Here is a 12,461-nt window from a genome sequence, read left to right on the forward strand (position 1 = left end):
CCCAGACAAACAAGAACACAACAGGCCTCAATCACAGACAGGTAAATACAAACAACAGGCTCTCATAAAGACAACAATACACACACACACACACACACACACACACACACACACACACAAAGTCGTCAGCTATGTTTCTGCAGGCTGGTGGCCAGCTGTACGGGGCAGTAGGTAGGTACAGTATAGTGGGAGCTGAGATGGAAGGCTGCAGTGCAGATGCTAGCTGCCCTATTTCATATTCACAGCATCGCACTGAGCATCGCAGAGCACCAGCACACACACACACACACACACACACACACACACACACACACACACACACACACACACACACACACACACACAGCAGCTGGTGAGGAAAACTGTGATGACCGGTGTTTCATGGGGAGAAATTGGAACACTCACTTAACATAACAATGATATTCTGAACAAGGACCATTTCACATACAGTAGGCTGCTATGTGGCAAAAATCCATTCAACCCACGACTGGTGAATCTGCTTATTCCTTACAGTCCTTTCACTGGATATGAATCATTGAGGCTGAAAGAGTGAGTCTGTCGGACAAAGTCCTGACTCTATTTCGAGACCACCGACCACACCTTGTATCCGATAAGAGCCCCCTCTCCCACCGCGTCCCCATCCTTCATGTCCCGCACAGCCTCAGGAAAGGGCCAGGGGAGGAGAGGAATGAGAGGAAGCTCTCCATCACGCCCAGCAGAGAAGGACCTGTCACGCAGGGGTCACACATACGGTACACACCCCTCACCTCTTGTCCAAAACACACACACACACACAAGGTACAGTGCCCGTGTCACGTGCCGCACATGTGCAGTGAGCTCTGATGTGATTGTCTTGTTCTCTTGGGTCAGGAGACCTCCCTTCTTGACATTCAGTCCCTGACGCCAGACTAGAGAGAGTGTCAAGACTCGTTCCTAGAGGACTAAAAACACCTCAGGTACAGTATGTTGTTGTCATGGCAACTGTCAATTGGACGAGGACCTTGCACTGTCAACTGACGGCAGTTCGTCTTTTCCGAACACCCAACAAAAAACTGCTTTTCTTTTATAAATGTATATATTTATTATTATTATTATTATTATTATTATTATTATTATTACAATGATTTTATTATTATTTGTTTATTATTGTTATTATTATTAGTATCACCACCAAAAAGCTTATTTTCATTTATTTATTTATTATTATTATTATTATTTTTATTGAAATAATTATTTTTGGTTCATAGTCCTAGAGTTTTGGAACCTACTGGACACATAGAAGACCACGTACACCTTCACCTCAAGGTAGAGAACTAATTAAACCGTGGAGGTAGAAGGTCGTCACAATGGCAGCCGTGATGTTGACCCACAACAGTAACACGAATGAAACCGAAGAGGCTGAAAATGTCAGTCAGACCGACAGCGTCCCCTGGAGCGTCTCCTCAACTGGCCCAACCCTCCATTTGACCTCACAGAGAGCAGTCTTTCCATCGGCAGAGCAATCAGCCAATGAAAACAGCGAGCACCGGCCAGGGGTCTCCCGGTCTAGCGTGCAGGGGCTGACGATGGAGAGCATTAGTCATAAACATAACAGTCTGGACTTCAGCAGCATACTGGACCAGAAAACGTCCTTCCAACTTCACTCCCTGTTCTCTGAGTACAGTACCGCACAGTACAGTGGAGTGTCAAAGCAGATCTGGGAGCACGACAATGACAATCATCTCTCTGCCATCACATCCATCCTTCCTCTCTGCCCATCATGATTGTGTCAGAAGGGCTGGGGGTGGGGGGGGGTCATGGGGTCCTGGTCCCATCAGTGGAAAGAACCTGAGCTGAGTCAGACCACTGGAACCAACCCTGGGTTCTAGAGGTTCTGTGGGGGAAAGATCTGGAGCGAGAACCATGGAGACTACAGACAAACTGTGAACCTCGTGAGAATAGAATATTACTGATGATCACTAGTCAGGTCACACAATCATATGGACATGTGTGAATTGTCTTTTATTTGTTATTTTCTTTGAGTATGTACTAGTGTCTCAAAACTAGGTTAAAAGGTTTAGATGCTGTTGAAAGCACACAGTTATCTCCAGGTCTATCTCCATCATGTGAATACAAACAGCATTGCAGCTTAATGATTCAAATTCATCAGCCAGCCGTCCGGTCCTGATCTGACCAAACCAAAACAAACCAAACCAGACCAGACTGTGCTGAGCCAGTCCATCCTACAAGCTCTGCTCTATGTGCCACAAGACTGATATTGTCTGCTTCTGGGTAGGATGATGGTCTCCCAGCCCGTCCGCCCTCAAACATGTCCCTGTTGTAATGCTAATGCAGCGTGTGCCACTCTAAAACCTCCCCTAATTAAAACACTGGTTCCAATAACTGCCTGGGTAAAGGGATTTCCCATCCGTGCACACTATTAATTGTCCAATGGTGAATGAGAGTTAGCGAGCGGGGTGTGTGAGATGCCAGATTGGGTTGAAGGTGGGCCTTGTCTGGTGAAAGTACCTACACTACCAATGAAACACATACACACGTCTCACACACACACACACACACACCAGAGAGAGAGAGAGAGAGAGAGAGAGAGAGAGAGAGAAGAGAGAGAGAGAGAGAGAGAGAGAGAGAGAGAGAGAGAGAGAGAGAGAGAGAGAGAGAGAGAGAGAGAGAGAGAGAGAGAGAGAGAGAGAGAAGGGGAGAGGAGGGAGGGGGAGAGAGAGAGAGAGGAGGGAGGGGGAGAGAGAGAGAGGGGAGGGAGAGAGGAGGAAAGAGGTGGAGAGGGGAGAGGAGAGGGAAAGAGAGGAGGAATGGAGAGTGAGAGAGATGGAGCCTGGGGTAGAGACAAAATGGGGCAGTGCAAATATACATAGAATAAAGGGACAGAGGAGGGAGAGAGAGAGTGGGTGGAGTGACGGATATAAATGGGGGGGGGGCAGACAGAAGACAGGTGGAGGAGGCAGGGTGATGGAGAAGTGTGGTCAGAGATGGTGGTAAGAGGGGGATGGAGGGAGGAGCAGAGACGCGTACACATGGCCTCCTGGACAACAATACATTGTAACACTAACAGCACCTCCTCTAAGCCAGAGAGCCATGTGGCTGCAGCGAAGGGGAGAAGGGGGAGGAGGGAGGGGGAGAGAGAGAGAGAGGTCTCCATCAGACCAGGCCGCTCCGACAAACACCACCACCACCACCCTGTTTCTCTCCCTGTGACAGAAATCACAGAGGTGTCCTCACAAACAACACTTTCAGAAGCCAGTGCACGGTCTGCCTCCAGAGAGAGGGACAAACATCCAGACATGATGTTGTTGTTGTTTATCAGCAAGAGAGGAAAGAGTGGAGAACTAATATATACAGTGGGATCATTTGGTTTCTTGTTTAGTACAATTCCAACAACAGCTCTCCAGGCCCCTGTGTTATACTCCAGCTGAAGAGATTATATTTAACCCTTTCACAACCACACTGCAGAAGGTTAACCTTTCACAACCACACTGCAGAAGGTTAACCCTTTCACTACCACACTACAGACGGTTAACTGTCTGTAGTGTGGTAGTGAAAGGTTAACCTTCTGTAGTGTGGTAGTGAAAGGGTTCAAAAGAAAAGCCAAACTGACATTAAAAACGCACAATACTATCAGCTGTAGCGTTATGTTAAACAGCGATATATAGAGATTTGTGTTAACCTATAGACTTAACCTATAGTGTATTTAGGAAGCTATCCAACTTGGGAGATGTCCATCCTAGTACCTGTTGGCCATTTAACCCCAATTATGTCGCTGGCAGTGGGTTTTCCATTCTGCTGACAGTCTTTTTTTTTTTTTTTTGTATCTCATCCCAATGTTAGTCATTATGCCAATTCCCAATCCCCTTCCTGGTCGCTGCGCACTTACCCCCACAGTCGGTCTGGGAGAGTGGAGGCTATCACGTGCTTCCTCCGACACACGTCCAGCCAATCAACCGCTTCTTTTCACCTGGCAGCGCAGAATCTCATTGAGAGGGCGTAGCGTGTGGAAGGATCACACTATCCCACTCAAGTCCTATCCGCGCTTAGCAGGCGCCCCGACCGAACTGTAGGAGTCGCTGTTTACAACGACCCGGACCCACCCCGCCAGCTTCTCCCACCCTCTAATACTGCCAATTGTATTAGTGTGAACGGCCAGCCAAGCTGGTGACAACCCCGGAGCTGTGAGCTGGATTCGAACAGGCGAATCCAGCGTCTCCGGGGTTTGGTGATGAACGCAATCTCCGTTACGCCACCTGACCGCCCCTGCTGACATTGTCTTAACGTAAACACACTGACGGTATATTATGGCTGCAGCTCGGGCATGATGTAGACAGAGAGGAGGCAGAGAGGACCCAGCTCCAGCCAGGGGACAGCCACACGGGTGTCTCTTCAGGGGCCTGACAGAAAAGCAAGCTCAAGCGGAGGGATTTACACAGCTGGCAGGTTGCAAGGAATAGAGGGAGGGTGGGGGTGTACATGTGTGTGCGTGTGTGTGTGTGTGTGTGTGTGCACATGCATGTACATACATATAGGCACATGTATAGGCTTTGTGTGTGTGTGTGTGTTCAGCGCTCCATGGTGTAGGACAAAAGAATAAGAAAGTAATAGAAAACCCACACAAATACACACTATGGGATGAGAGGGGGGGGGTGGTCAAGGGGCCTGAAGGGGCCCTGCCTATACTCTGGGGCGCAGGTGCTATCAACGGAGGCCCCTCGGGCAGGGAGGCAGGCAGGCAGGTGGGTGGTTGGGTGGGTGGGTTGGCATACAAAGAGAAAAGCCCCCTCATTGAAACACAGCAGCCAGAGGTAAACGCATAGAGAGACGGACTGACTGGTGAAACCTCTGTTGGTTCTCATGTGGTTGGGGTTGATAACAAAGGCAGCACAGATAACAAAAGGTCCCTAAACATTAGCTAATCTACATACACTCACCATTACAAGCTGCTGTTTCTTTTTTATTTCAGTTGACTCAGATCAGGAACTTAGAATCCTATCCATCTCTATATACCAATCAACTGGTGTGAGTCTTTGCTTTTTTGTTTTCAAGGAATCCCCTTGAGCTCCTACAGTCAAATCAGCATATTCAAGCATTTTTCCCAGTTTGTCCCAAATATGGTCTGGGCCCCGTTTTACAGACGTGGACAATGGAGTTAGTCTGTTGACAGTTTGACATGCAGTAAGGCGCCCAGGATTTTCCTTCTGTTGAAGCAAGCTTAGGTTTTACTTTTAGCCTAACCTGTTACCCCAAGAAATAACCTTCAGCTCAAACCTGCAGAAAGGCAGGTTTATTCACTGGATTAGATTTGTTCCTTGCCTGGATTCAGACCCTGAATTACCAATCGCTAGGCAAACCTACTATAACATGAGTTTGCAATGCAATTCAGCCTGATCAGGGAAATGTTATACTTACTCTACTCACAAACAACTCTCTACACTATTAGACATGTCTTTAGAAGGCAACATTGAAATCACTTAAGATCATTTGATGAATCCTTAGAATTTTGTAATATAAAGATTCAGATTCAGCAGTGAAGGCATTATTTAGGCTACAAAGGAAACATATTTGATCCACATCATTATATAGGCCTACATGCCAGCAACACATCATTATATAACCCTACATGCCAGCAACACATCATTATATAACCCTACATGCCAGCAACACATCATTATATAACCCTACATGCCAGCAACACATCATTATATAACCCTACATGCCAGCAACACATCATTATATAGGCCTACATGCCAGCAACACATCATTATATAACCCTACATGCCAGCAACACATCATTATATAGGCCTACATGCCAGCAACACATCATTATATAGGCCTACATGCCAGCAACACATCATTATATAACCCTACATGCCAGCAACACATCATTATATAGGCCTACATGCCAGCAACACATCATTATATAACCCTACATGCCAGCAACACATCATTATATAACCCTACATGCCAGCAACACATCATTATATAACCCTACATGCCAGCAACACATCATTATATAACCCTACATGCCAGCAACACATCATTATATAGGCCTACATGCCAGCAACACATCATTATATAGGCCTACATGCCAGCAACACATCATTATATAGGCCTACATGCCAGCAACACGTCATTATATAGGCCTACATGCCAGCAACACATCATTATATAAGCCTACATGCCAGCAACACATCATTATATAGGCCTACATGCCAGCAACACATCATTATATAGGCCTACATGCCAGCAACACATCATTATATAGGCCTACATGCCAGCAACACATCATTATATAGGCCTACATGCCAGCAACACATCATTATATAACCCTACATGCCAGCAACACATCATTATATAACCCTACATGCCAGCAACACATCATTATATAGGCCTACATGCCAGCAACACATCATTATATAACCCTACATGCCAGCAACACATCATTATATAACCCTACATGCCAGCAACACATCATTATATAGGCCTACATGCCAGCAACACATCATTATATACGCCTACATGCCAGCAACACATCATTATATACGCCTACATGCCAGCAACACATCATTATATACGCCTACATGCCAGCAACACATCATTATATAGGCCTACATGCCAGCAACACATCATTCTCATGAAAAAGAAATTCTTGAAAAATCTTTAATTCTATAGGCCTACATCCAGCAACACACAGATTTATATTTGACCATATGGAATATTTCCTTTATTAATAACAGCTCAACCACAGAGGGAACGGGGAGGTCTTTCTGTTCCCTTCATGGCAGAATGGGTGCCTGCAGTTATCCAGGACGCTCGACTCCACGCTGATCTAATCGATCCTGTACCCGTGTCCAAGGAGCAGAGTTAGCCGGATGCAACATCAGCTAGATCCTCCGATACCAGGACCAAGTTAACCCTTTCACTGCTGCACTACCAAAACGGTTAACCCTTTCACTGCGACAATACAGCGACCGTCGGTTGTGTGATAGTAAAGGGTTAACCTTCTGTCGCGTAGCAGTGAAAGGGTTAAGCAATGTACAAGAAACGGAGCCGTGGATACCAGGTGACATGTGAGGCCCCTCAGTAATACACAATACTGTCCCTCCCCTCCCCTCTTCTCCCTCTACCCCCCCACACTCCCTTCCTCTTCCCCCTCCTCTCATTTCCCTCCTTTCCTCTCCCCACACCCCCCCCCCCCACCTCTACAGTCTGTGCGTTTGTGTATCTCATATACACCCTCAAACACTGATATCACACACACACACACACACGCGCGCGCGCGCTCTGTGCCAGTGTCCCAGCTGTCAAGACAGCATCTGACCAAAGACAGATGGAACAGGACAGGGCTGATGTACGTGACATCCTCTATCTAGCAAAAAAATAAATAAAAATAAAAGACAATAAGAGCGGGGAAACAGAACTTATCTCCACAGCTCCGCTTGTTATTCTAACAACTGTGTGTGTGTGCGTGCGTGTGTGCGTGTGGTGTGTGTGTGCGTGCGTGCGTGTGCGTGCGTGTGTGTGCGTGTGTGTGTGTGTGTGTGTGTGGCGTGTGTGTGTGTGTGTGTGAGCGCATGTGTGACATGGTGTCTGATAAGACAGCTAGATGTCTGACGAACAGCAGTGATGTGATACTGTATCAGAGCCCTGGCCCCATGTACTCCATCCATCTGGGCCCCAACACAGGACATGTGTTTCCTACTGGCTGACAAGCAGTGTGTACAACAAGACACCAGGCACGTCACCCCGAGCTACAGAACACAGGATGAACACCGGTGTGTGTGGTCTGTGTGCGCGTGCGTGTGTGTGCGTGTGTGTGTGTGTGTGTGTGTGTGTCCGCACACATGTATGCGTGCGTATGTGTAACGAGATTTCAAAAAGTACAATGAGGGTCCGAATTGAATCAGCGTGAATGGGAAGGCTTCTGGGTGCTCAGGGGAAAGCGGTAAACGGGAGTTAATGGTAATCTGAAGGTAAGCAGGTATCCCCACTGATGCTATCAACGGCACCGTGGATCTGCTGCTCCAGCTGGACCGGAGGACAGAGACACGGCGCTAGATCTAACGCTCCAGCTGGACCGGAGGACAGAGACACGGCGCTAGATCTAATGCTCCAGCTGGACCGGAGGACAGAGACACGGCGCTAGATCTAATGCTCCAGCTGGACCGGAGGACAGAGACACGGCGCTAGATCTAACGCTCCAGCTGGACCGGAGGACAGAGACACGGCGCTAGATCTGCTGCTCCAGCTGGACCGGAGGACAGAGACACAGCGCTAGATCTAACGCTCCAGCTGGACCGGAGGACAGAGACACAGCGCTAGATCTAACGCTCCAGCTGGACCGGAGGACAGAGACACGGCGTTAGATCTAACGCTCCAGCTGGACCGGAGGACAGAGACACGGCGTTAGATCTAACGCTCCAGCTGGACCGGAGGACAGAGACACAGCGCTAGATCTAACACTCCAGCTGGACCGGAGGACAGAGACACGGCGCTAGATCTGTGCAGCTAGGAGCGATATGAGGACTGTGTGTCTGTGCAGCTAGGAGCGATATGAGGACTGTGTGTCTGTGCAGCTAGGAGCGATATGAGGACTGTGTGTCTGTGTAACTAGGAGCGATATGAGGACTGTGTGTCTGTGTAACTAGGAGCGATATGAGGACAGTGTGTCTGTGTAACTAGGAGCGATATGAGCAGGGAACAAAATAAGTACCAGCCAACCGCCAATGGCTGGTAAAAATCTGCCTGGCTGGTAGTTTTTAAAATCTACTAGCCAAATGGCTGGTAAGTCAAAAGTTAAGTTTGTTCCCTGAGAGCAGAGCTACACAGCAGTGCGCCTATTTTGCGAGCCGAAATAAGTCTGTGGTTTTTTCTTCTTCTCCAACGGGTCAAATGCATCTAACATGCATTGCATCGTCGCCATTCCTTTATGTCCACATCGCCCGAAATGAATGTTATGTTAGCGTAAGCTAACAAGCTAATCCTGATCAGCGGCAGAGCCATAGAGAACAGCAGACAGTGTGGACTGGGGGAAGGAAATGGGGGGGGGGGGGCACTCTCCCTTTCTCTGTGTGTGTGTGTGCGTGCGTTTGGAAAGACGATGAAGTCACTAGTCAGGACTCAGGAGAGGAGTATATTGTAGTAAACTGAGGATTACTGAGGATGCACAGATAATGTTGATATTCAAATATAAAAAGGTTTCGAGAGGAGTGGAAGTTTGAAGACAGACTAGACTACAATATGATGCGGGGTGGTGAGTTGAAACAGTGTGTCCCTGACCCACTTCTATGTTTCAATACATTATTTGCATTTAAAACTTAACGCTGACTCATTCCTTCAGTCCACTCAAAATTATGCTAATATTCCTTATGTTGTTTATGATATTAATTGAAAATAGCATATGAGAGTATTATATAGTAATAATAACACATGGCGATATACTAAAAGCTATTTTAATTTTTGGCTGGTAAAAATTTGCCTGGCTGGTAGTTTTTAAAATCTACCAGCCAAATGGCTGGTAATCAAAAAGTTAAGTTTGTTCCCTGGATATGAGGACTGTGTGTCTGTGTAACTAGGAGCGATATGAGGACTGGTGTCTGTGTAACTAGGGCAGAATGAGACTGTGTGTCTGTGTAACTAGGAGCGATATGAGGACAGTGTGTCTGTGTAACTAGGAGCGATATGAGGACTGTGTGTCTGTGTAACTAGGAGCGATATGAGGACTGTGTGTCTGTGTAGCTAGGAGCGATATGAGAAAAGACAATCGTCAATTGCCTGTGTACATTGACAATAAAGTCATCTTCATGTTAAAGTTTGATGCATCCTTGGAGAGTATCCTAAAATTACAATTTACTATATTTCTAAAAGGCCAATATAGACAAATAGCCTAATACTGTATCTATGCACTGATATATGTCATATCGTATGACATGCAAGCTACAGCTGACATAATGGCATTTTACAACTGTTATTTTTCACATCAGAACATTTAGAAATGTATTCCTGCTGCAACTGCTGCCTGCCACCAAACAGAAATGCAACCATTCATCACATGGTAAGTTGTTGTGACAAACTTGGCCAATAAGAGGGCCAGGGCTGAAACACTCAGCCAACCAGAGGGCCAGGGCTGAAACACTCAGCCAACCAGAGGGCCAGGGCTGAAACACTCAGCCAACCAGAGGGCTAGCAGGGTGGACGAGTGTGACGTGACGTGTCACCGTAGCCATTTTCTGCAGTGTTATTGGCACATTTATCACTGTCACTTGCACGGATGAGACTAACAGAGTAGAGCATCTGTCTCAATCTATATAGATCTATATATGCACACACACATATACACGCACAGGCGCACACACACTATACACGCACAGGCACAGATACCACCCCCCCCCCCCCCCACACCACAGTATGGTGCTATGGTATGCCAGACAGTCCCTCCTACAGCCATACTTCCTCAGATAGAAAACTGGAAGTTGAGTTTGTCATCCAATCTGTTCTCTCCGTTCATCCCTCCATTCTCTCTGCTCATTTGAGAGGTGTTAGACACAGACACACACACATGAACGCACCCACACACAGGCAGAAGCAGGCATGACACACATATACACTCACGCAAGCATGCATGCACGCACAAACATACATACACACACACTTGTCTAACCAAGGCCAGTCGCCAAGACGACACAGTGTCTGTGTGAGTCCATGTGCGTGTGTGTGTGTGTGTGTATCTTGGGGTTCTAGCAGAACATTTTAAATCCCTTATTTGTAACTTGCACAAGTCATATTCCATCTTCTTCTTCATTTCAGTCTGACCTGGGCACGTTAAAACGACACAAAAGAAGAAATATTTATTTTAAGTTTAAGGTGTGGTCCCTTTGAGTGGATGTATATATGTACATTATGTATGAAAGATCAAATAAAATAGTAATACCTTACTTGCTTATACTATTTAGATGTATATCACGTTATAAAAGGTGGGCAAACACTGTTTCAAAACTAACGAAGGTGAGTAAACATGAGTTCAGCTGATTAGATCATGTGTGGTCATGGCCTGGATCTCCACTTGGCCTTACTTCTCTGTTCCTCCTTCCTTTCCTTCCAGAGGTCGAGGGTTAATTCCAGTTCACTCTGTGAGCAAGGCCCCCTTCTGCTTAGAGCTGTGTGTGTGCACAACCACACATACACACACACACACACACACACAGCTGTGCGTGTAGGTTAATAAATATCCTCACAGTCACATGGTAAATACACGTCAGCGCTTCACGTCAGCTCAGATGTTTGCTTCCGATAGGATCCTGTCCGTCACGGTCCCCTCAATAGTCATCCTGATTCTCCGGAGTCTTTCCCTCCATCTCTCCCAGCCCTGTTGTTTACCTGACCTTTCTCACCAGAGCCTCTCGCCCTCTCCGCTAATTTTAACCCCTTCAGCATGGGTCACACTCCCACCAAAAAGACCCTCGCCCCTCCCATGGCATTCACGCACGCACGCACACACACACACACACACACACACACACACACACACACACACACACACACACACACACACACACACACACACACACACACACACACACACACACACACACACACACACACACACACACACACACACACACACACACACACACACACACACACACACACACACACACACACACACACACACACACACACACACACACACACACACACACACACCTCTGCTCCCCACCTCTTCTCTAACCCTAAAACCAATAGCCAATCAGCTCATAGGGATTGGCTAGATGGGGGCCCCTCTCCCTGCATGCTCTGTCTTGATTGGCCGAGGCGGGAGGGATGGTGGGAGGTGAGGGACATCCCCGACATTCCCCCAGGGCCCGAACCTGACCTGGGGGACAAAGTACCTCATTTGTCATCAGCACTGTCAATCACTTTTTCAAGCCAGAGTTCCCACCTCCTTCAGATAACAGCTCAGCAAACCCAAAACAAACAACAAAAGCTTTGACCCAAGATGGATGGCCCTGGTCATTTCCCCGGTCAGTTACCTCTGTTACAACTGCTGTGAGTGTAAAACTATCTCTCCAAAATGGCGGCCTGTGTGGTATGCACTGGCCAGAGGCCCGCGGAGGTATCGCTGTGATGTTGTTGTGAGTCTGCTAATGTCCAACTGCTCCTCCCTCATGTGATTGATGAGAATTATACTGGATCACATGTGCACTGTATACACACGCCTCTCACTGACTCAATGCACGCACACACACAAACACAGATACAAACGGACACAAACAGACACAGGCATGCACCAGAAATACCATCTGCCCGCTTTATCTTATTAATCCGAATTCAGAGTCCTCCCAGTCAGATGTTTGTACACACAGACCTTCTAAAAGAGGGAAAGAACGCACACCACATGACGACCAAATTCCACATTCCTCTCTCTCTCCGTCATGATGCAAATCACTCAAGGTAAGTCA

General features: G+C 47.2%; 1 protein-coding gene across 1 annotated transcript in view; it reads right to left on the reverse strand.

The window, feature by feature from the left end:
• Positions 1-12,461, reverse strand: part of insrb (insulin receptor b) — a gene marked incomplete at both ends in the record, with an annotated part of 133,210 nt that overhangs the window by 73,210 nt on the left and 47,539 nt on the right. Inside the window, 3 exon segments of the mRNA XM_084308445.1 lie at positions 8,013-8,119; positions 8,201-8,251; positions 8,377-8,427. Coding sequence (XP_084164571.1) covers positions 8,013-8,119; positions 8,201-8,251; positions 8,377-8,427 — 209 coding nt within the window.

The sequence above is a fragment of the Notolepis coatsorum genome (genome assembly GCF_963971535.1).
Source record: "Notolepis coatsorum genome assembly, chromosome: 2".
Taxonomy (NCBI): domain Eukaryota; kingdom Metazoa; phylum Chordata; class Actinopteri; order Aulopiformes; family Paralepididae; genus Notolepis; species Notolepis coatsorum.